Genomic DNA, 25,509 nt, shown 5'->3' with positions numbered 1-25,509 from the left:
ATATAAACACTGTCAGTGTGCTGCTGCTTTGTGTGATTGGGCAGAACACTTCTAAAGTGAGTTGTAACAGTAAGATCTTGGTCTGCTGCCTGGGATGGGAGCTGCTGGCACCTTCCCATTGCCACAGCCATGGAATGAGAGTGATGCTGGAAAATGAAACAGCTCAAGGCAGGGTCCCAGCAGTCCTGTCCTGTCTGTGATTTGTGCACAGCCCCTGGCTGTGACAGCACCCAGCTGCTGGTCTGTCCTGTCTGTGATTTGTGCACAGCCCCCAGCTGCTGGTCTGCAGCACCTGAACCACAGAAAACCCTCTCAGGGCAACTCCCAGGGCAGTGTCACTGTCACATCTCCTGAAAAATCCCTCTGCCAGGATTCCTCTCCTGGGAAGCTGAGAAGCCTCTGAGAAAAGGAAAACAATATTTATCTGATTGTTTCTGCTGTGATTGCTGCTTTGGAATGTGGTTGGAGATTGACTGATTTCACGTGAATTGTATTAAATTTATCACCAACCACAGCCAGCTGTGTCAGGACTCTGAAAGGAGTCAGGAATTTTCATTATCATTTTTGTTAAGCTTTCTGTCTGTATTCTTTCTCTATTCTTTAGTAGAATTTTAGTATAGTATAGTGCATATATATATATATATATGTGTGTGTGTGTATATATATACACACACACACTATACTATATATATATAATTGTAGTATAGTGTAGTATAATATAGTATAATGTAATGTATTGTAATATAATATAATATAATATAGTAGAATATAATGTCATATCATAATATAGTATAATATAATACAGTATAATATAATTAATATAATATAGTATGATATTATGTGATATGACATAATGTCATGAAATAAATATAAAAATAAAATAAAATAAAATAAAATAAAATAAAATAAAATAAAATAAAATAAAATAAAATAAAATAAAATAATAAAATATGAACCTTCTAAGAGCACAGACTCCAATTCACTCCTCTCTCCCCTCCTCCTTTGGGGCTGCCTACACATTCAGCAGGGCAGGGCAGGAGGTGCCTGAGCCAGAGGGGCTCCCAACAAGGCTCCCAAACCCAGGTGGGGGCTCCCAAAAACGCTCTCAAACCCAGGTGGGGGCTCCCACCAAGGCTCCCAAGCCCAGGTGGGCTCCCAACAAGGCTCCCAAACCCAGGTGGGCTCCCACCAAGGCTCCCAAACCCAGGTGGGGGCTCCCAACAAGGCTCCCAAGCCCAGGTGGGGATTCTGCAGCTGCTGCCAGGACTGGCTCTGGCATGTGCCCTCCTGCACCAGGCAGCAAAGCAGGCACAGGAAGAAGCCCAGAGGCTGCAGCCCAAGCCAGCCTCCCTGGCTGCCCCAGGAAGGGCTGTGGCAGCACAGCAGAGCTTTCCAGGGGCACGGAGGGCTCTGCAGGGAGCCCCAGCAGCCCTTCAGCCTTCACCTGGGGGTCAGAGCTCCACAGCTCGGCTGGCACACCCAGCTCAGCACAGGGGCTGCAGCAGCCACTCAGGGCCACCTGCTCCAAGCAAATCTGGGGCATGAAGGCACTTCTGGGTATCTTATGTAAAAAAAATATATATATAATATATAAAAAATGCATAAATAATATATAAAAATAATTTAAAATAAAAATAACTATAAATAAATATAAAATAAATAAAAATAAATATAATAAATACTAATAAAATAAATTAAAAATAAAAATAAATATAAACAGAATAAATATAATATAAATAATATATAAATTAATTTAAAATAAATATAAATATCAATAAAAATATAACTACATATAAATAAAAATAACTATAAATAAATATAAAATAAATAAAAATAAATATAATAAATACAAATAAAATAAATTAAAAATAAATATAAATATAAACAAAATAAATATAATATAAATAATATATAAATTAATTTAAAATAAATATAAATATCAATAAAAAAATAACTACATATAAATAAAAATAACTATAAATAAATATAAAATAAATAAAAATAAATATAATAAATACAAATAAAATAAATTAAAAATAAAAATAAATATAAACAGAATAAATAGAATATAAATAATATATAAATTAATTTAAAATAAATATAAATATCAATAAAAATATAACTACATATAAATAAAAATAACTATAAATAAATATAAAATAAATAAAAATAAATATAATAAATTAAAATAAAATAAATTAAAAATAAAATAAATAGAAACAAAATAAATATAATATAAATAATATATAAATTAATTTAAAATAAATATAAATATCAATAAAAATATAACTACATATAAATAAAAATAAATATTAAATTGTTACATATAAAATATATATTATATACAAAATTAATAAATATAGTTATAAATATATAAATAAATATAATATAAAAAATAATGTAGCAAAATTATAAATTAATTTTAAAATTATAAATTAAATAAATTCATAATCAAGTGTGGTTCTTGGCTTTAGGGAGACCTGGACCCTGTGTGTATGGACAACATCTATTATATCACATTTTTATTAGTGAATATAGATAAATATCCCACCTCCAGCCACAAAAATCCCATTTATTTCATGTGATATTCATGTCTAGATTTGTGCTAAGCAAACAGCAGCAGACATGAGGTCTAAACCAGTTTTTTATCCATAAATGCAAAGCAATTTGAATCCCTCACCAAAACAAACAAGACACAACACTCACAGGGGGCAAAAAAAAATTTAAAAAAAAGCAGAATTGCATGAAGCAGCAGCAATAAAGGCTCCACTTGTGAATAATCTGATTTATTTCAATGAAAACCCATTTACAGCTGCTTTGCAGCAGAACTTAACAGGATTTTCACCACTTGAGCTACGTGGGCTGCAGTGACCAGCAGAGTCCCAGACTCAGAGAGACTCTGGATTTAAAGACGAAAGGGAATGAGAGGGGAACAGCCTGAATAATTCACACTCCCTCCCCAGCCCTGCAGATGCTCAGGCTGGGAAGGAGGAGTTATCATTACAATAATGGGTGCCAAGGAGGGGCTGCTCCTCTCCTGCTCAGAGCAGAGCTGGCAGGGAGCAAAAACAGAGGAGAAATCCCAGTTTTGGTGGGGTTTGATGGATTTGGGTCACTTTGGTGGAGAGAAAAACCAGGAGAAATCCCAGTTTTGGTGGGGTTTTAATGGATTTGGGTCACTCTGGTAAAGAGTAAAACCAGGAGAAATCCCAGTTTTGGTGGGGTTTGATGGATTTGTGTCACTCTGGTAGAGAGAAAAACCAGGAGAATTCCCAGTTTTGGTGGGGTTTTAATGGATTTGTGCCATGCTGGCAAAGAGTAAAAACAGGAGAAATCCCAGTTTTGGTGGGGGTTTAATGGATTTGGGTCACTCTAGTAGAGGGCAAAAGTAAAATGAGAAATCCCAGTTTTGGTGGGGTTTTAATGGTTTTGGGTCACACTGGCAGGGAGCAAAAACAGAGGAGAATTCCCAGTTTTGGTGGGGTTTGATGGATTTGTGTCACTCTGGTAGAGAGAAAAACCAGGAGAATTCCCAGTTTTGGTGGGGTTTTAATGGATTTGTGTCACTCTGGTAGAGGGCAAAAACAGAGGGAGAAATCCCAATTTTAGTGGGGTTTTAATGGTTTTGTGCCACTTTTGTAGAGAGCAAAAAAAGCAGAGGGAGAAATCCCAATTTTAATGAGTTTTTAATGGTTTTGTGCCACTCTGGTAGAGAGCAAAAGTAAAATGAGAAATCCCAGTTTTGGTGGGTTTTTAATGGATTTTTGCCACGCTGGCAGAGAGCAAAAATAGAGGGAGAAATCCCAATTTTGGTGGGTTTTCAGTGGTTTGTGCCACTTTGGTAGAGGGCAAAAAAGCAAAAAAAAATCAGAGGGAGAAATCCCAGTTTTGGTGGGGTTTTAATGGTTTTGTGTCACTGTGGTGGAGAGAAAAACCAGGAGACTTCCCAGTTTTGATGGGTTTTTAATGGTTTTGGGTCACACTGCAAAGAGCAAAACCAGTAGAAATCCCAGTTTTGGTGGGGTTTTAATGGATTTGTGTCACTGTGGTAGAGGGCAAAAACAGAGGGAGAAATCCCAATTTTAATGAGTTTTTAATGGTTTTGTGCCACTCTGGTAGAGAGCAAAAGTAAAATGAGAAATCCCAGTTTTGGTGGGTTTTTAATGGTTTTGTGTCACTCTGGTAGAGAGCAAAAAAAGCGGAGGGAGAAATCCCAATTTTAATGAGTTTTTAATGGTTTTGTGCCACTCTGGTAGAGAGCAAAAAAAGAAAAAAAAAAGCAGAGGGAGAAATCCCAGTTTTGATGGGTTTTTAATGGTTTTGTGCCACTTTTGTAGAGAGCAAAAGTAAAATGAGAAATCCCAGTTTTGGTGGGGTTTTTAATGGTTTTGTGCCACTCTGGTAGAGAGCAAAAAAAGTGGAGGGAGAAATCCCAATTTTAATGAGTTTTTAATGGTTTTGTGCCACTTTTGTAGAGAGCAAAAAAAGCAGAGGGAGAAATCCCAATTTTAATGAGTTTTTAATGGTTTTGTGCCACTCTGGTAGAGAGCAAAAGTAAAATGAGAAATCCCAGTTTTGGTGGGGTTTTAATGGATTTTTGCCACGCTGGCAGAGAGCAAAAATAGAGGGAGAAATCCCAATTTTGGTAGGTTTTCAGTGGTTTGTGCCACTTTGGTAGAGAGCAAAAAAAGCAAAAAAAAATCAGAGGGAGAAATCCCAGTTTTGGTGGGGTTTAATGGTTTTGTGCCACGCTGGCAGGGAGCAAAACCAGAAGGAAAAATCCCAGTTTTGGTGGGTTTTTAATGGACTTGTGTCACTTTTAGAGAGCAAAACCAGAAGGAGAAATCCCAGTTTGGGTGGGTTTTTAATGGATTTTTGCCACTCTGGCAGCCACAGGCTCTGGTGTGGGGACAGACAAAAAAATTCCAGGCTGGGACAAACCTCAGTGTTTTATTTGTGTACAGAAAGTAAAGATTTCAGCATTTTGCCCAAAATCAGGGATTCTTTCTGGATTGCAAATCCTTTGGATATGGAATTAGGGAATCACTGAGGTTGGGAAGAACCTCCAGGATCATCCAAGCTTTGTTTGATCCCCACTTTGTCACCCTGAGTGCCACATCCAGCAGAAAAAGAGCTGGAATGATTTCTAATCAATCAATATTTCTAAGAAATATTTATTTCTACGAAATATTCTAAGAAATATTTATTTCTAAGAAAGAAATCTTTCTAAGTCCCACTAAATTGAATCACTGGGGTGGTTTTAATTCCAGCAAAAAAAAAAAAAAAAAAAAAGCATTTTTAGCACCACCAAAAGAGGATTTTTGCAAAGGAAAAGCTTTTCTGGTGAAGGGACAATTTAGAGCTCTGCAGCAGGAGGAATGAATGGATAAATATATAAGATTTCAAGTTCCCAGCACTGCCATTAAAAATATCAATACTTGGTTGAGCAAATTCTGGAAGCTCTTCCTTCCAGGGGGAGAGGAATTAGCAGAATTCATTAATTGGCCCAAAAAATGACCTGTCAGAGCCTGGCACCCAGAAATGATCCCCAGGCCATGAAACTCCACTCCAGATCAGAAATTGCTCCTCAAATCTGGTTTTTTTAGCAGATTGATGCCCTTCCTTAGGATCCCACCCATGACAGGACTCAAAAATGGAGCCAATTCTGCCCTGGAACAGAAAACATTTCTGGAGTGCTGACTTGCCTGAATATTTGGCTTTAATTGTAACAAACTGTAATGAAACAATTCCCTCTGTAGGTTCTAGTGATACAGGAAATTTCAGGGAAGCCCCTGAAACTCTGTAAAATCTGATTTTTTTACCTCAAATTTCCCCACAGGGTCAATATGAGAAACAACCCTGGGTCACCTTTTGACCAGAATACAAATCTCAGTGTCATGACCCAGCAAATCACCAAGGAAAGGCAAAATAAAAGGAATTTCTGAGCCACTGAGTTCTGCTTTTAAGGAGGAGAATTGCTCAGGACAGCAAAAATTTCAGTGAGCAAGAGGTTTTTCCATTCAGTTATGGGAGGAGAAGAAAAATCCCCGTGCACACTCGAGCCCCTGGGGACACATCCTCCCTCCTCTTCCTCCTCCTGGGGGTCTGCAGTGGATTTAGTGAGAAATGAAAGCAGAGAAGGGAAAATCCCAGGAAAAAAAGGAGGGGACAAAGAGCTCAGGGGGGGCCTCTGAAGGCTCACACCCCACAAAAACCAAAATTCTGGGCATATTTGGAAAAAATTCTCTCCTCTCTGGCTGGTTTTTAAACCATGCAAAGGGTGTGAAGGTGAGATCTGGGGGGAGCCAGCTCAGAGAGCTGAAACGAGAGGAAAAATGGGGGGAAAAATGGGATTTGTGGAGCTTTGGAGCAGAGATTGGCAGGCACAAGGCAAGAAATGGGTTTGGCTTACGGTGTAGAGCTCGTTCAAAACCTTCATCAGGTCCTCCTGGAGCTGCAGCCCCACCTCCTTGCTCTGCAACAGAGAGAGAAAGGAGGGGAGTGAGGAAGAGGATCAATCAATAAAACCCACAAATAACTGAGGCACAATGAGGCAGTGGGAATGCAATCAGGGCCCAGGACAGAGGGGAAAAAAGGGAAAAAAGGGAAAAAAAAGGGAAAAAAAAGAGGAAAAAAGGAAATAAAATGAGGGGAAAAAGGGAAAAAAAAGGGGAAAAAAAGAGGAAAAAAGGAAAAAAATGAGGGAAAAAAGGGAAAAAAAGGAAAAAAAAGAGGAAAAAAGGAAATAAAATGAGGGAAAAAAGGGGGAAAAAAAGGAGGAAAAAAGGAAATAAAATGAGGGAAAAAAGGGAAAAAAAAGGAAAAAAAAAAGAGGAAAAAAGGAAAAAATGAGGGGAAAAGGTAAAAAAAACGGGAAAAAAAAAAGAGGAAAAAAGGAAAAAATGAGGAGAAAAGGGGAAAAAAAAGGGGGAAAAAAAAGAGGAAAAAAGGAAAAAATGAGGAGAAAAGGGGAAAAAAAAGGGGGAAAAAAAAGAGGAAAAAAGGAAAAAATGAGGGGAAAAAAGGGAAAAAGAGATAAAAAAAGGAAAAAAAAAGAAAAAAAAGGGGAAAAGGGAAAACAAGGGAAAGAAAGGGAAAAAAGGAGAAAAGGCAAAAAAAAGGGGGAAAAAAGGGAAGAAAGGAGAAAAAAGGGGGAAAAGGGGGAAAAAAAGGAAAAAAAAAGAGGAAAAAAGGAAAAAAATGAGGGAAAAGGGGAAAAAGAGATTAAAAAAGGAAAAAAAGTAAAAAAAAAAAGAAAAAAAGGAGGAAAAAAGGGACAATAAAAGAATAAAAGGAAAAAAAGGAAAAAAAAAAAAGAAAAAAAAGAAAGCTTGATGGAACACAGACGGAAGTTTCCAGAGAATGTGAGATTTTCAATTTCTAAGCCTGGAAATAGAGAATTTTCCCATTTTCACGAGATTAAGGAAGACTGTGGGTGCAGGACAGCTTGGTGTGGAGGCAGAAGAAAAGCAGGAGAAGGAAACCACAACATAACAGGAATAACTTAATTCAGATTACAGATTTTATTCATCCACTGCCCTCTAAGGCAGCATTTGTGTGCTCAACACCTCATGGGCCAAGTGTTCAGTATCTACTGGGGCAAGGAACTTTGATAAATTCAGGATTATTTATGCCTACAACATTCAGATAAAGAGGCAGCGTGGCCAAACCCACATTTAAACCAACATTTCTGCCCAGGAACTCAAGATAGTGCTAAGCCATGAGGAACAAAGCCAACAACACTCTGATAAACTGAAAAGCCAGAAGAGGAAGATGATGGGATTTAAATTGAAATTATTCTTTGCTGTACAGCTATACCATGACAGCTATACCATGCTGTCCAGATCAGCAGTGCTTGGAGTTTCTGAGAGAAAAAAAAGTTGATTTATTAGAGATCTTTTTATTATTATTTTGGGGGGTTGTGGTTCAGAGCAGCCTGGAATTGCTCTGCTGGCAGCACAGAGGGATTCACAGCTATCCCATGCCCAATCCTTTGGATTTTCCACATCTTCCAATCCCATATTCCCCACCCTGCTGCCCAGGAGCTACAGGAAAGAAGAGAATCAGACACACACCCTGCCAAAGGAAAGCTTTTCCTGAGGAGTCTCTGATTCAGGTTGGTTTTGTGATTCCAAACGGGGTTTTCTCCCCAGAAATATCCTCAGTTGAGTGGATGTGGCAGGGAAAGGTCCCTGCTCCACAGCCCAGGGAACCTCCCAGCTAAAACCAGAGCAGAAATGGGTTTTAAACCCAGCAGGGCAGGCAGATGCTGAGCTGTACCTGGCCTGTCCTGAGGCCCCTCTGCCCCAGAATAAATCTGCTTTTCTCCCCATTAACATTTGCCACTCACTTCACAACACCCAGAGGTAAAAATCTGCCCAACTGAGAAGAGTCAGTTTGTTCAGACCCTGCTCTGATTTAGAGAAAAGCACAGAGCTGGTGACTCCCAACCTCCAGGGGAGTTTGAGGAACAAACCCACAGGATTTCAGCTCTGGAAGCAGCAGGAGCTGAGATCTGGGGTGCTCTGGCTGCCTGGCCTGGATTGCCAAGGGAATTGTATCTCTTGGCCATCTGCATGGCAGCTGTCTCCTGTTCCGTGGGCAGCTCTCCTTATCTCTCCCACACCCACTCCTCCCTCTGGGAGGGATAATAGTATTATCTTATAATAATAATTATCTGCTGATATTATAATAATAATTACCTGCTGATAAGAGGCCATTGGATGTCCCTGCATGGCTGATAAGAGCTACAGCATCCCATTGGGAGATGTGAGCCCAGGGGGAGGAGCCAAGCATTCCCACCTGGATATAATCTGGAGATTCTGGAACACCAGCACAGCTTCTGCACTGGATTTCCCAGAGGAACAGCAGCCCTGGATCTCCAGAGGCAGACTGCACCTTTCTCCAGGATCCCTGCTCCAGCAGAACCAGCCCCGGCACTGCAGGAGGGCTGAGCCACAATTCCAGTGGGACTGCTGCCAGCACCCTGACCCACAGGGTGTCAGGTGTGTTCTGGCTCTGGCAGGGTTGGTTTGGTTCACTGCATTATTTATTTTATCTTTTTGTTTTCTTCCCTAGTAAAGAACTGTTATTCCTGCTGCCATATTTTTTGCCTGAGAGCCCCTGAATTTCAAATTTACAGCAATTCAGAGGGAGGGGGTTCACATTTTCCATTTCAGGGGAGGCTCCTGCCCTCCTCAGCAGACACCTGCCTTTCCAAACCCTTTCCAAACCAAGGCACTGCCTCTTCCTCGAGGAGGTGATTAATGGCAGGGACTGCCTGCAGTGCCCTGAGCACTGACCTTCTCACAGAAAGACTTTGCACACGCACTCCCAGCGCTGCCTGGCCTGGCCCCATCATCTGCCTCTCACCCCTGCTCTTCCCAGCCCCTTTTGTTCATTTCTTGCACTGAAAAATTGCTCATTTGCTGCACAAATTGCTGAAGCGTCAATGATCTGAGAGATTAAAATGAATGTTTTAATGCAGGCTGGGGCTGAAGGGGTAAAGATGATGCCAAAATTGTCAAAACACAAAACTCTCTGTGCTTCCAAATGAGCTCTCAAAGAAGGAGCTGCTGGATTGCTGGGCTGGAAAAAACCTTTCCATGAGGGTGAAGGTAAAACAGATCACAGGGGGCATCAGAGCAAGGGCTGTGCAGTGAGCACTCAATGCAAAACTGTTCCCTGCACTGATTCCAGAAAATAAAAAAAAGTCTAGGAGAAAAAAAGCTGAGCTGGCTGACCCTGATAAATGAAAATACATTGGAGGAAGCAGAAGGGTTTGCTTGGGAAAGTCAGAGGAAAATGGATTGGATGGCAGGAAAAAGCTGTGGCTCAAGGGAGGTGGAGGTGATGCACAAAGAGAATTTCCCTGCATTCCCAGAGAATTCCAAGTGCAGATTAAAGGCTGCTGATCCCACTGCCATACAGGCACGAGAGACTCCAGCATCATGCCAGAAAGTGCCACGGAATTATGAATAAAATCCATGCCAAGGAAAGACAACAAAGTCCTGGCAGTTGTGCATGTCTCTGTATCAATTACTGCTGCAGCAGCCAACTCTGCATTGTTCTCTGTTTTCTCTGTTATTCTGTGTGTTTTGCAAGGGCAGAACAGTTCATTTTGTAAACAAGGCAATAAATAAAAGATATTCTGATCAGCTTCACTGTGATCTCTCCTGGGTGTACCTGCAACCAAGTCTACCTGTGCCTCCCTTAACGTGAGGAAGGGCTGGTGCAACAAAACCTTAATTAATTGGCTCCACTAATGAGCTGGGTGTGTGTGGGTGGGGGTGTCCCCATAAACTGTCTGTCCTTGTTATCTGAGCAGGTTAAACCTGGAGATCTGGGAGATGATCTGCCTGGAAGAGCATCCTTGGGGCAGGCACAGGAGCTCCCTGCACACCTGAGGATGCAGGGAGTGGGGCAGCTCCTCACCTGGGCTGGGCAGGGAGAGGTCACAGAGGGACCTTCCACAGAACCACCAGGTTGGGAGAGACCTTCAGGATCATGAAATCCAACCCAGCCCCAACCCCTCAGTCCAACCCTGGCACCCAGTGCCACATCCAGGCTTTGGTAAACACCCCCAGGGATGGGGACTCCTCCACCTCCCCAGGCAGAACATTCCAGAACTTTATTGTCAGATGATGCTCTTTTCTGACCCAGAGGTGGGGCAACTGAGAGCCATTTAGACACTTTTATTCTGTTTTCAGTCTCATGTGAAGGGTGAGACAACACAGATGTTATAATTCATGCCATCACAACCAGAAGTTAACTATTTCCTAATTACAATACATTGCAAGTGTTTCTTGGCCTATCAGCTTTTGCCACACCATGCTGTAAGTGCCTAACTCCCTACAAATTCACTTCCCACACTTTATCACTCTTTCAGGACAAAACCTTTCCCTGCTACCCAGCCTGTGTTTCCCGTGGTGCAGCTGGAGGCTGTGTGCTCTGGGTCTGTCAGTGCCTGCAGACAGAGCCCAGCCCCAGCTGAGCACAGGCACCTTCCAGGAGCTGTGAGAGTGATGGGGGCAGCCCTGAGTCTCCTTTTCTCCAGGCTGAGCACCCCCAGCTCCCTCAAGGTTTGTGTTCCCAGCCCCTCTCCAGCCTCACTGCCTCCTCTGGATGAGGAGGAAGAGGAAGACTTCCCTTCCCTGCAAACCAACGAGGTGTTGAGCACACCTTCCTCTCAAACCAGGGAGATGATGAGCACACCTTCCCTGCCCTTCCCTGCACCCCAGAGAGGTGATGAACACCCCTTCCCTTCCTCTCAAAACAGGGATGTGATGAGCACCCCCTCCCTTCCCTGCAAACCAGGGAGGTGATGAACTTCCCTTCCCTTCCCTTCCCTTCCCTTCCCTTCCCTTCCCTTCCCTTCCCTTCCCTTCCCTTCCCTTCCCTTCCCTTCCCTTCCCTTCCCTTCCCTTCCCTTCCCTTCCCTTCCCTTCCCTTCCCTTCCCTTCCCTTCCCTTCCCTTCCCTTCCCTTCCCTTCCCTTCCCTTCCCTTCCCTTCCCTTCCCTTCCCTTCCCTTCCCTTCCCTTCCCTTCCCGAACCTTCCCTTCCCTTCCCGAACCTTCCCTTCCCTTCCCTTCCCTTCCCTTCCCTTCCCTTCCCTTCCCTTCCCTTCCCTTCCCTTCCCTTCCCTTCCCTTCCCTTCCCTTCCCTTCCCTTCCCAAACCTTCCCAAACCTTCCCAAACCTTCCCAAACCTTCCCAAACCTTCCCTTCCCAAACCTTCCCAAACCTTCCCAAACCTTCCCTTCCCTTCCCAAACCTTCCCAAACCTTCCCAAACCTTCCCAAACCTTCCCTTCCCAAACCTTCCCTTCCCAGCAGGATGTGGCAGGAAGGCCGGGCAGGGGATGCAGTTTTCCCCAGCCCAGGAGGCTGCTGTGAGCACACACACACTCCTTTGTTACTCCAGGGTGTATCTGCACCATGTGCAGGGCTGGAGGTTCTGCCACCCCTGGCTGGAACAGAAATTCCCAGCCCTGGGCTGTGCCAGCTCCTCAACAGCCTCTTTGTTCCAGCCCTCCTCCCCTCCACCTCCCCTCTAATTTAATCAAGATGTTTTTGGGATCTGCTGCGGGGCTGTTCCGCATTCCACCCAACATTAACGACTTCAGCTTCCAAATATTTGGGGGGATAATCAAGAGGAGAGCTCAGGAATGCTGTCAGCATTCTCCAGCCCCAGCAAGGTCCTCCCAAGCCTGACAGAAAGATGAGATGGCTTCAAAATCAACATTTCCTGAGGTGCTTTCCCCATCAACCAAACCCCAGCCACAGGAGGGTGAATGTGTAACACACCAAGATCAGAGATTTTTATCTCTTCTGCTGCCTCAAATTGTGTCAGAGGGTGACAGCTGGAGCTGGAGCCCAAATCTGCTGATTCTGGAACTGCTCTGGAACAATATCAGCTGTCTGCATCTTTTCAGAAGCAATAATTAAATATGCTCAGGTGGAGAATAAACATTAAATATTCCCATGTGGTTTGAGGGAGGGTGAGGATGCCAGGAGGGGAGCAGGGATGTAGCACACAGGTACCAACCCTGCACCTCAGTGAGAGTTTTACCCATGGCATTTGCACATTTACAAATTTACACCGTGGTGGAAACATTTTTGTACAAATGCCCAGCTTTTTAACCAATAATCTGGGTCGTGGGGTGGCTTTTCCACGTGTGGGGTGCTTTAAGATTTGTCATTTTCTGGTAGCAGAGCAGCAAGAGGCACAGTGCAGCTGCAAAGTAGGTCATGACAGACCCCTTCAGAGAATTAATAATTCCTTTTCCTTGAGTACTGCAAGGCTTTTAACCAACTCGTTGTGGATTTTTTATTTCAGTTCACCAGGAGATAAACTGGGGGGTTTTCCCACCATCAAAGGCGCTAAACAGGAGGAGAATTTCAAATCCTCAGGTTGGTTTCGTGATTCCAAATGGGGTTTTCTCCCCAGAAATATCCTCAGTTGAGTGGATGTGGCAGGGAAAGGTCCCTGCTCCACAGCCCAGGGAACCTCCCAGCTAAAACCAGAGCAGAAATGGGTTTTAAACCCAGCAGGGCAGGCAGATGCTGAGCTGTACCTGGCCTGTCCTGAGGCCCCTCTGCCCCAGAATAAATCTGCTTTTCTCCCCATTAACATTTGCCACTCACTTCACAACACCCAGAGGTAAAAATCTGCCCAACTGAGAAGAGTCAGTTTGTTCAGACCCTGCTCAAAGTGAGGCTTCCACAGTCTGCTCTTTAAAAAAATGTAATTTTCTTTCTTTTTTTTTTTCCCCCTTCAATTTGAACAAGATTATCAGGCTGCTTCTAGGAAAATTTCAAAGAGACAACACAGAAAGAGTGATTAAAGAGACCAAATTAAAGAGACTGCTGCTGAAAGGTCTGTACATGTATAAATAATCCCAAGGGATCCCACTCAAAAGATAGGTCTGGAGGCAAGAAAACCTGATAACCATGCAAGGAACAGGAAGGTTGTTCCACGCAGAGAAACGAGGGGTCACATTAAATAGAGAGGGTGACAGGGGGATGGAGGGAAAAAGGGAAATCAAAGCTGGAATCAGCACAAATAGAAGAATATTTTGTGTGGAAAAAAATACACATATAAATATAAAAACAGAAAGGGTGACGGGGGATGGAGGGAAAAGGGGAAATCAAAGCAGGAATTAGCTCAAATAGAAGAATAGTTTGGGTGGAAAAACCCCAGATATATAAATATAAAACCATACATAGATGTGGAAATGTAGAAATAAATAAATAAAGGGGCTGTGCTGAAGGAGGACAAGCAGGAGAAATCAAAGGGAGATGAAGGAATGAAAAGGAGCAGACATCAAAGCAGGATGATTTTCCAGGAGAGGGAGAGGTGACCAGAATAGCAACGCTGGTGGCACCAGGGCTGGGAACTGCAGCCCTGAACCAGAGCCAGCCCTAAATCATTAACTCTGCCAAACAAGAAAACATCACCTCCTCCCCAAGGTGGAACTATTTGTCACTAGGACAATTCCCCCCCTCCACAGTTTTATTTGCTGGAAATGTGGTTATTTCACCATTTATCTTCCACAGAATTGCACTGACACCACCCCTGGGGGCAGACAAATCCCAGATTCCCACTGACAGCACCAGGATTCATCTCCAGCACTGTCAGAGCAGCCAGACCCTGAGCAGGAGCATCTCCCACCAACACTAAAAGAGTTTCCTCAGGAGAAGCCAAAACAAGGGCATGGAAAAGCACAGAGCTGCAGGAATTCCTGCCCCTCAGCTGGGAGCTTCCAATCCAAAGGCACATTTGGGGCTCACAGCTCAGACATGGCAAGGCTCTGCAGGAAAGGGGACCCAGGGAAGGAAACAAAGCCCAGGAAGGGGGCTGACACACAAGGGTCATCCAGCAGGGCAAAAAACACAGCTGCTCTTATCTGCATTGATAGCTTTGAAGTGGGTGGAAGGCTCCCATCCATCTATCTATCCATCCATCCATCCATCCATCCGTCCGTCCGTCCGTCTGTCCATCGAACCATCCTGCCATCCATCCATCTCTCCATCCATTCCTCCATCCATCCATCCATCATCCATCCATCCAACCATCCATTCCTCCATCCATCCAACCATCCTGCCATCCGTCCGTCCGTCTGTCCATCCATCCCTCCACCCATCCATCCCTTCATCCATCCATCCATCCATCTGTCCATCCACCCCTCCCTCCCTCCCTCCATCCATCCCTCCATCATCCATCCCTCCATCCATCATCCATCCATCTCTCCATCCATCCATCCATCTCTCCATCCATCCATCCCTCCATCCATCCCTCCCTTCATTCATCCATCCATCCATCCATCCATCCATCATCCATCCATCCCTCCATCCATGGATCCATCCATCCCTCCATCCATCCATCCATCCCTCCCTCCATCCATCATCCACCCATCCATCCATCATCCATCTCTCCCTCCATCCATCCCCCATCCCTCCATCCATGGATCCATCCATCCATCCATTCCTCCATCCCTCCCTCCATCCATCCTGGATCCCCTTGTCCCAGCACTCTGTGAGACACAGCCACAGCCCAGGATTCCCCGGGTGCTGGGACCCAAGAAGTGCCACCACAAACCCCTGGCAGCCCTGGTGCAGGGCAGGCAGCCCCGCTGGCTGCTGGAACTCCCTGGTTTCACAGACAGGAACCCACCCCTGCTCCACCAGCAGCCCTTTGCAGGGTCCAGGAGTGACCAGGTGAGAATCTCACCCTGTGCACTCTCCACGCCAGCCTGAAGAGACAAAACCCACGCTGCCACCACTCCTGGTGACGTTCTGGCTGCAGAAGGAGCTGGTGTCCCCACCTCAGGCTCTCTGCTGCTCCAGCTCTCTCTGCTTTCTCCTCCTTGCTGCCACAAGGACACGTTTCAATCACACATTAAGGTTGGGAGAGACCTTCAGGATCATGAAATCCAACCCAGCCCCAACCCCTCAGCCCAACCCTGGCACCCAGTGCCACATCCAGGCTTTGGTAAACACCCCCAGGGATGGGGACTGCACCACCTCCCTGGGCAGAACATTCCAGAACTTTATTGTCAGATGATGCTCTTTTCTGACCCAGAGGTGGGGCAACTGAGAGCCATTTAAACACTTTTATTCTATTTTCAGTCTCATGTAAAGGGTGAGACAACACAGATAGTACAATTTACACCATCACAACCAGAAGTTAACTATTTCCTAATTACCATACATTCTAAGGGTTTCTTGGCCTATCAGCTTTTGCCACACCATGCTGTAAATGTCCAATCCTCTACAAATTCATTTCCCACACTTTATCACTCTTTCTGTAAAACCTTTTCCCTGCTATCCAGCCTGTATTTCCCGTGGTGCAGCTGGAGGCTGTGTGCTCTGGGTCTGTCAGTTCCTGCAGACAGAGCCCAGCCCCAGCTCACCAAAACCACTTTCCTATTCCTTTTTCTTTTCTTTTTCCTTTTCCTTTTCCTTTCCTCTCCTCCCCAGCCCTGATCCCAGCTGCACTCTCCTTTGAAAAGCTCTGCACACACCCAGAGCTGCAGCAGGGCCAAAAGGGACCTCGAGCACCTCCTTTCCTCCCTGCCTGTCCTCCCCTCCTCACCTGCTCCACCCCAGCCTGACACAAAGCCCTGACTTGAGAGAAACCAAGGGAAAAATGAAAATCCAAGGAAAGGATTTTCTGCCTCAGGATCTGCTTTTCCCCCAGCAGATGAGGAGCTCTGTGTCACCATCCTCTCCACATTTCATGGCATTATTTGCAACCTAAATCATTAACTCTGTTAATGATTCAGTTAATCATCATTAATGATTAAGTTATTTCATTAACTTCAATAGTTCCCAAATTTCAGTTGGTAGATTGCCCATCAACACCTACAGCAAGGCAGCCTGGCTTTGCCAGCAGGTTTTCCCTGTTTTTAACCCAGGAAAAGGTAAAAAAAGTGGAAAAAATCCCTTTTTTTTGCTTCAAGTTCAGAGGTTTTCTGCCATCCTCTGTGCTGCTTTGGGGATGTTTTACAAACATGTCACCCAGGGGGGTTATAAATGGGTAACATCCTTTAAATCCACAGCCTGCAAAACTGCTTTGCAGTATTTTAATCACACACCTCATCTGTTTTCCAGCCTGCAGTACCTTTTGTACCAATTCCAGCTGCCTCTTGCAGCTCAGAAGGGAAGAGACTCCAGTGAAAAAGCACAAGCAGGTCCATGGCAGCCAAATTTCTCTATTTATCAGCTGCTACCAGATAACAGAGGATGCAATTTTTGGTTTAACCACGCAGCACAAGTGGGGCTGTAATCAAACACCTGATTTGGCCTCCAGCCAAGCTGGTATTCCTGGCAAACAGCCCAAGGAGTAGCTGGGATTTAACAACAAGTGCCTTGTGTTTGCACAAATTAACGTGGAGCTCGCCCTTGGCCAGCGGGACTCAAAGCAGAGATGGAATTTTGCTGTTAATTGGTTATTTATTTGTTTTTGTCCTAGTCCTGCTGCCCAAACTGAAGTACAAACATGGCTTTGCCCTGCTGCAGAAGGGGCTGAAGACAAAGTTGCCATTTCCAGCCAAAGTGGGATAATATCAATTTCCAAGTGAGGCTTTGCCAAGGCATTTTCTGGGCCACCTTGCTCCAGCTCCTTGTTGAAACTCAGCAGGGAGATTACTCCTCCTTTGCAGGGATTAGAGGAATTGAGGAGTAACTGCCATGCAGTAATCCCATGTAAGTATCTAATCAAGCACAATGTAATTACCAGAAAGTTTTAAAAGGTCAAAAAGGCCTCAGTGTGACACAACTTGAAAAGGAGAAGATTCCCCCTCTGCTCAGGCAATGACTTGGAAAAAAGAAGTGTAAGAGAAACAGAATGTGAAAGTGGAATATATTTTTCATTTCCCATTACAAACTCAGGAAACAGGCAAGTAATAGCTGGAGTAGTATTTTATATATATATATATATATATATATATATATATATATATATATATACTTTTTTAATAAAATATTATATATATTATATATATTTTATATATATTATATATATATATAAAAATCCACAAGTATTAGATGGAGTGGTATGTTTAATATATACATTTTTATATATATGTTTTATTTATTTTTATATATAAAATAATATATATTACATAAATATATCATTTATAATATATACTATATAAAATAAAAAATATATTATATAATATATATTATGTGTATATATATAAAATATAATAGATATAATAAATATATATAAAACTCCACAAGTAATAGGTGGAGTAGTGTATATATGTGTGTGTATATATATATATATATATATATATATATATATATAAATAAAATATATAAAAATATATATATTATATAAATATATCATTTATAATATATAAAATATAATATATATATAATATAAAATATGATATATATTCTATATATGCATAAAACTCCACAAGTAAAAGGTGGAGTAGTAATTTTTTTATATATATATATATATATATATATATATATATATATAAAAATTTTTAAATTTTATTTTATATATAAAATTTAATATATATTATACAAATATATAATATATAAGATATAAAATATAATATATATAATATAAATATTATATATTTTATACCTATGTATAAAACTCCACAAGTAATAGGTAGAGTAGTATTTTCATATCTCTATATATTTAATATATATTTTTATTTATTTATATATGAAATATAATAAATATTATTATATAAATATATCATATATAATATATAAAATATAATATATATTATATATATGTATAAAACTCCACAAGTAATAGGTGGAGTAGCATTTTCATATCTATATATATTTATTATATATTTTTATTTATTCTATATATAAAATATAATAAATATTATTATATAAGTATATAATATATAATATATAATATATATAATATACAATATAATATATATTCTATATATGTATAAAACTCCACAAGTAATAGGTGGAGTAGTATTTTCATATCTATATATATTTAATAGATATTTTTATTTAATCAATATATAAAATATAATAAATGTTATTACATAAATATATAATATATATAATATATAATATATAATATATATATTTTTATATATATATCTATATAAATATATATATATTCTATATATGTATAAAACTCCACAAGTAATAGGTGGAGTAGTATTTTTATAAAGAAATTAATTAATGAATGGCCAAATAAATAAATAAAAAAATAGAATATGTATGTACAGAAGAAGCCAGGTGAAGCCCTGTGCTGGAGCACGCAGTTACCTTCTTGAAGAGGCGTCCGGAGTCCTCGCTGACCTGCACGAAGCGTGGGATGATGTTGTTGAGATAAATGTCACTGAGGGTGGTGTGGTCCCTGCTCTCCCTCTTCACCTGGTTGAGCAGCAGGTTCCAGCAGTTCACTGGGGACAGCACGTTCTGGTCCTTCCTGCAAGGACACAAAGCAGAGCTGGCCAGGGTTCTACCAGGGCTCTGGATCTGGGGGGATGCTGAGGAGCAGAGGAGGATACAGAAAACACACCCTCAGCTCCATTTCCTACATTCCCACGAGCTCCTGTCCCCCAGCAAACACATCCTGCACTGCCAGCTGCGTGGGCCAAGTGCAGGCTGTCATGTGTCCCCCTGGATGCAGGATTTGGTGCATTAATCAGAGCCTGAGGCAGGCAGGGCGATGGCTCCAGCGTCTGACAGGAGCTTCCACAGCCCTGTCTCAAACTTTTGGGTCTTAACCACAATAAAAAAGATTTCAAGCACCCGGTGTGCCAGACAGCACCTGCACAGGGAACAAAATGCTGTGCAAAGCCCATTATGGGAAGGCTTCTCTGTCTGTCCCCAGCACTCCCAAAAGCTGCTTCATTTTCTCTTCTTTGAACTTTCCCCACCTTCCTTCAGCTGGAGCACCCAGCAAATGAGCAGTGCAAAGGGCAGCAGGGGAGAGGAACTTTGTCTTATTTGTGTCAGCATTTCATTGACTGGAAGGAATAATTTGTCTCTCAGGGCAGCATTTCCCCCTGGCTGAGAGCAGCAGGTCCAGGTGGAGCCCTGGTGACAGCATTCCCTTCTCTGCAGCTCTGGACACCCTTCATTCCCAATAATTTTTATCTAGAAAAGAGTAAAACCTAAAACCTGTGCCCTGCAAAGGGCAGCAGGGGAGAGGAGAGGACCCTTGGCTTATTTGGGTCAGCATTTCATTTATTGGAAGGAATAATTTGTCTCTCAGGGCAGCATTTCACCCCAGATGGGAGCTGGGGGTGCTCCAGCAGCAGGTCCTCAGTGACAGCATTCCCTTCCCACCATTCATTCCCAGCACAATAATATTTATCTAGAAAAGAGTAAAACCTAAAACCTGTGCTGCAAAGCCCTGCAAAGGGCAGCAGGGGAGAGGAGAGGAACTTTGTCTTATTTGGGTCAGCTTTTCATTGACTGGAAGGAATAATTTGTCTCTCAGGGCAGCATTTCACCCTGGCTGAGAGCAGCAGGTCCAGGTGGAGCCTCAGTGACAGCATTCCCTTCCCACCATTCATTCCCAATAATATTTATCTAGAAAAGAGTAAAACCTGTGCTGCAAAGCCCTGATTATTTACTGTACAAGACTCCAATCAGATTTCTTTCCTCCTAAAAGCAAGGCAGTTAAATTCCCATTGGAAAGGGGAATATTCTGCACTTGAAAGGACAGCACTCTCTGCTGCAAGAAACATTGGGAAAATGGGAAAACTGACCCAGGGCAGAGTTTCATTACCCTTCTCGTGACACCAGCAGCTGGATTTGTGCAATATGGATAATTTTAGATAAAGAGTTTCAGAACAGCTGATCTTGATTTATTTTTCTTTACCAAAAAAAAAAAGTAAAAATTGGAAAGCTCAGGACTGACTGCAGCTTGGGATCTGGACTGCTTCACCCACTGACTCCATCTCTGCCCTCCAGAGCTGGCAGAGCTACAAGTGAAAATTACCCAGCTACCATGAAGAGTTTGGGAATGAAATACAACAACAAAAATGCCCAGACTCTCCAGCAGCTGACCAAAACCCTGCCTCAAAACCCCTCAGAGCCCCACCAGCACCAGGAGCTCTGCACAGAGGAGCTTGACAGCTGGATTGCAAGCAAAGCTGAATTAACAGTTAGTTAATTGATAGTTAATTGATGATTTTTGAGTGTATCCATAGCAAAGAAAAACACAAGGCCATCAGCATGAAAACAGATTAGAAAAGGTAGATGGAAATTTTTGTAAGCTAAACTATGTGCAGGAGTAGATGTGTGTATGTACCTTATTAAATGTCTGTAAAACTTTGGGCAATTATATTAACACCAATTGCTTTGCACCAATAAATATAAATATATAAAATAGATAAATATAAATATAGAAAAACATATTCTATAAAAATTATATAAATATAATATATAAAATATACAAACATAGATCTAATATATAAATATTATATATACTATATAAATCTGTATAGTATATACCTGTAATATATAATATATATTATATAAAAATAGAAGATATTATATAAATATATTGTATAAATATATAACATATACAAATATAGCTATAATATATACATATATACATATAATATGTAATATAGAAATATGCATAGTTTATAACTATAATATATAATATATATTCTATAAAAATATAAAAATAAATTACTGTGATGTAGTTAATGACTTCAGGTCATGCTGTGTTCAGAGTATATAAGCTGGAAAACATGCAGAATAAAAACTTTTTTCTTCTTGGACCCTGCTCACGTGTGTGTCTGTCTGTCACATCTGACCTAACAGTGACAGTTCTGGCTGCCAGGAGCCACGGGAAGGAGCAGGGAGCAGAAGGAGAGCCCTGATTCCCCAGGGAAATGCTGGAACCCAGAACATTCCTCTGGCTGCCCTGGAGGACTCCAGACCCTGGCTGGGGGCTCAGAGACCTTGGCATGGAGTCAAAAACACCTGAGCCTTGGATTTTAGCCCATGGAAACAATTCCCAACTCTGTGTGAGGAGTTACAGGCCACAGGGGTTTGAATAGAATGACAGTGAATTTGTCACAGGGTGAAATGTAGAATTTTGGGTTTTTTAGAATGGGGGTTCAGGAGGCAAGATGGAAAAATGTGGGTGATTTCTGTCTTTCTCCTTCTTCTTCTTGCTGTGATGGTGACACTTCTGGATTGGTTTAGAGCAGAGACAGACTGTCTAACATAGGTGATAGGTATTGGAAAATTATTGTAAATTGTGTACAGGTAGTTTTTAGTATAAAAAGCCAACACCACCCTGGGGGTGTCAGTGTGCCTCAACCCGACCTGCCAGACAGATCTCAGCAGGGCAGAGAAAGAATTTTATAGGTAAGAAATAATAAACAACCTTGAGAATGAGAGCCAAGAAATCCCAGAAAAAGAGACTTTCCAACACCTCGGGGTCATCTCGACACCAGAGACCCCGTCAGGAAAGGGAAGCAGGAGAGCTGCAGGAGTTCAGTGGGAGCTGAAGCCCAGCTGTCCCAGCCCCAGCAGCCCTGGCTGCTCCAAGGCAGGAACAGCAGGAATGCCAGGAGCCTGTGGCCAGGCTGGGAGGGGAGCCCTGGTGCTGGCTGGCGCCAGGTGGGTGCTGACACGCTCCCTGTGGTCACACATGAAAGGCCATCCTGCAGGAAAAGTCACCCCAAACCCCACAGCTCCCCGTGCACAGCTGGGACTGTCACCTTCAGGATGCTCCAGCCACACACAGACAGACTGTCATTTCAAATTCCTTTCATTTCTTGCTGTTGTTGCTGTTTAATGACCCCTTCAGTGCCCTGCTCTTGTACAGATCCAGCATTTCCCAGGCAAAACCTCTCCTTGATTGTTTGCTATCAGCAAAAGGCTGATACTCAATCAGAAATGGAACAGAAAAGGAAATAATTGTTTCAAAGCTCCCATGCATCCTTTAAAACTCCACAGCATTAACTTGTAAAGCACCTCTGGAGCTGCAGCCTCCCCTGGGCTGGGACACGGGCGCAGTTTTCCCAAGAGGGAGCAGGAATTCTACAGCTGCTCCCAACAGAACCTCCTCATCCTCAACCCAGCAGATGGCAGGGAGCAAACTGGGAGTCCCATGAACCACTTGAACCCTCAAAGGGTTTTCATTTCTTGCTGTTGTTGCTGTTTAATGACCCCTTCAGTGCCCTGCTCTTGTACAGATCCAGCATTTCCCAGGCAAAACCTCTCCTTGATAGTTTGCTATCAGCAAAAGGCTGATAATCAGAAATGGGACAGAAAAGGAAAGAGCTGCTTCAAAGCTCCCAAGCATCCTTTAAAACTGCACAACATTAACTTGTAAAGCACCTCTGGAGCTGCAGCTTCCCCTGGGCTGGGACATGGGCGCAGTTTTCCCAAGAGGGAGCAGGAGTTCTACAGCTGCTCCCAACAGAACCTCCTCATCCTCACCCCAGCAGATGGCAGGGAGCAAACTGGGAGTCCCATGAACATCTCAACCCTCAAAGGAGCTGGCACAGGCACCCTGCTCCCAGCTCCATGCCAGCACAGGGGAGGGATGGGAAAGGGAAGGGAAATATCACTGGGGGCTGGGGGTGTAACACATTCTGCACAGGACAGAGCCCCCTCACCCTGGAGAGGCAAAACTGATGAGATCAACCCAAAAACTTTTAGGATGTGAATATGAACCTTCCCACAGTGCTGGTGCCTTCACACTGACAACTTATTGATTCAAACCTCTCCCATGAGGAGGAGGAGGAGGAGGAGGAAGATGCCAAGATCCAGGTTTATTTCAAGCACTGTTTCTCCTGGTGTAGAGATGGTGTGGAGATAGTGAGTGGGGAGAGTTTATTTAGGTCAGCCTGAATGACAGCAGCTCACAGCCACGGGGGCTGGCTGGCAGCAGGAAAAGGAAGCTGTGCACAGATTTTTAGGGAACCACAAATGATGAAGCCCTGTGGTTTCTCGGGTGTTATCTCGATCAGGTCCTGTGCAACTTCCACTTCAAAGGTTTCAGCTGGGTCTCAAAAAGATCATAAGGGAAGATGGAGTCTCAAGTCTTAATTAAATTACTCATTCATAAGAGGGACTTGCAGGCAATCCAAGATTGATCTGCTTCAAGGCAAGCAGGGCAGAGAGAGAGACAGCAGTGACACTGAGTTGGGCATTGCAAGGAAATAGGAGAGAAGTCATCTTACAAAACAGATTCAAATAAAGAAATAACCAATAACAAAATAAATAATAAAAAAAATAACCTAGAGCCACACCTACAAACCAGGAACAGGAAACTTGTGTTTCCATAAGGAGCAGAAGGTGCAGGAATGAATCAGATGAGAATGAAAAATATTATTAGATGAGAAAGGTCCTGTCCAGCCTGGCCTTGGGCACTGCCAGGGATGCAGGGGCAGCCCCAGCTGCTCTGGGCACCCTGTGCCAGGCCTGCCCACCCTCACAGGGAGGAATTCCTTCCCAATATCTCACCTAAATTCCCCTCTCATTTGAACCCATCGCTCCTATCCTGATGAAGGATCCAAGGGATGTCCCACTGTCCATGGCAACAGAAAATCCCTGACCATCCCTGCTGCGAGTGAGCTGCTTAACACAACACCAGAAATCTCCTGCTCCACCTCCTGATCTCCCCAAAATATTCAGATTTTCCCTGGATGTGTCCTAGAGGCTCTTCCAAAGCTGGTGCATCCCAGGAGAGCCAAGTGTGAGAGCACAGATTTCACTGCTCCCCTCAATACTCCTGCAACCCTCTCTGAATTTTGTCCTCTGCAGTGTGCCCTGGCAAGAGAGGCCACAACCACAGCAGTGTGGTGTGAGACTGGCATCAGTGAGACGATGAAAAACAGCACAAAAATCCTCCCTGAGGTTTCCCACCCATTTCTGTGGTCCTGAATCCCTGGCTCTCTGCAGTCACACAGGTCACAGAATCAATGAATGTTCAATGCTTACAAAAAGCTTCCAAATGGGGTCGTTTGACAGCCTGAGAATAAAATGGGCAGGACTCTGTTTCAGCAAAAAGAACCACAAAAAAATGACAATGTTTAATAATAATAATAATAATAATAATAATAATAATAATAATAATAATAATGTAAGTGAAGCCCACGTGATCCAAATGCTTTTGCCAATTCCTCCCTCACAACCTGGATCATCCCTGCTGTACAGAAATCCTTTCACTTCAAGGAAAATTCAAGCTGAACTCTGCAAGCTGCTCATTCAACCCCACGTTTGATTTTCCCTGACACAGCTCAGTGTTAAGTGCAAATTTTGAGAATTACAAGCACGGACATCCATGCTGCTCCCTGCCCTTCTCTTCCAAAAGATTCCAGTTATGAACATCTGTTGTTTACAAGTGCTTAGCCTGAAGGTTGCCAGACTTATTCTTCATCTTCTACTTCAAGGCAAAGGCTGCCAGAAAGGCATCTGAATTTCATGCTGGGATATCCTGGACATTCAGCTCTCCAGCTGACAATTGCTACTCAGGATCCTGCTTCCAAAGATTACCTTCATTTAAAATGTGGCCTTAAAATAGCATTGTCTTTTCTTTTATTTTCTTTTCTTGGTTTTTTTTTCCCCATTTTCTCCCTCAAAAAGCAATCACTCAAGATTTGCCATGGTTTTCATGTTGCTGACTGATGATCTGAATAGGCAAATGCCTCCAGGACAAAAATTCCATGAAAAAAGAGAGCTGAAGGCTGGGGTTGGAGGTCCCAGGGTCTGAGTGCAGAGGGACAGAGCCCTTGTGGGGGGCTGGAAGTCATCCCCAGCCCCAAGAGCCACCTGGGAGATGGATGCTCTGAGTTACACCTCGGGGACCAAAGCTGGCACAAAGAAGCCCCAGGGACCAGAGCTGGGCCTCCTCCTGCACATTCCAGTCCCACATCCCATTCCCCACTGAGAACACCCAGCCCAGCAGGAATCACTGCCACCAGTGGGCACCCAGAGCAGGGAACGCCTTCTGGGGCCAGCACACACTTGGGGACTGTTTGGCTCTGGAATTCAGAGCAGGCAGGTGCCTACAATCATTCCAATAACTCTC

The 25,509-nt window shown here is 43.0% G+C and overlaps 1 protein-coding gene across 6 annotated transcripts in view; it reads right to left on the bottom strand.

The window, feature by feature from the left end:
- SRGAP2 (SLIT-ROBO Rho GTPase activating protein 2) overlaps positions 1-25,509 on the bottom strand; it is a 127,363-nt gene that overhangs the window by 62,704 nt on the left and 39,150 nt on the right. For all 6 annotated transcript variants that reach the window (XM_059868090.1, XM_059868089.1, XM_059868092.1 and 3 more), the window contains 2 exons: positions 18,762-18,924; positions 6,413-6,475 (listed from right to left, as the gene is read on the bottom strand). In XM_059868090.1, the coding sequence (XP_059724073.1) occupies positions 6,413-6,475; positions 18,762-18,924 (226 nt within the window). The remainder of the gene's footprint in view (positions 1-6,412; positions 6,476-18,761; positions 18,925-25,509) is intronic.

Source organism: Haemorhous mexicanus, chromosome 25 (assembly GCF_027477595.1).
Source record: "Haemorhous mexicanus isolate bHaeMex1 chromosome 25, bHaeMex1.pri, whole genome shotgun sequence".
NCBI classification, from domain to species: Eukaryota; Metazoa; Chordata; class Aves; order Passeriformes; family Fringillidae; genus Haemorhous; species Haemorhous mexicanus.
The sequence above is the reverse complement of the archived record's forward strand: the minus strand, read 5'-3'. Positions and strand labels throughout refer to the sequence as shown.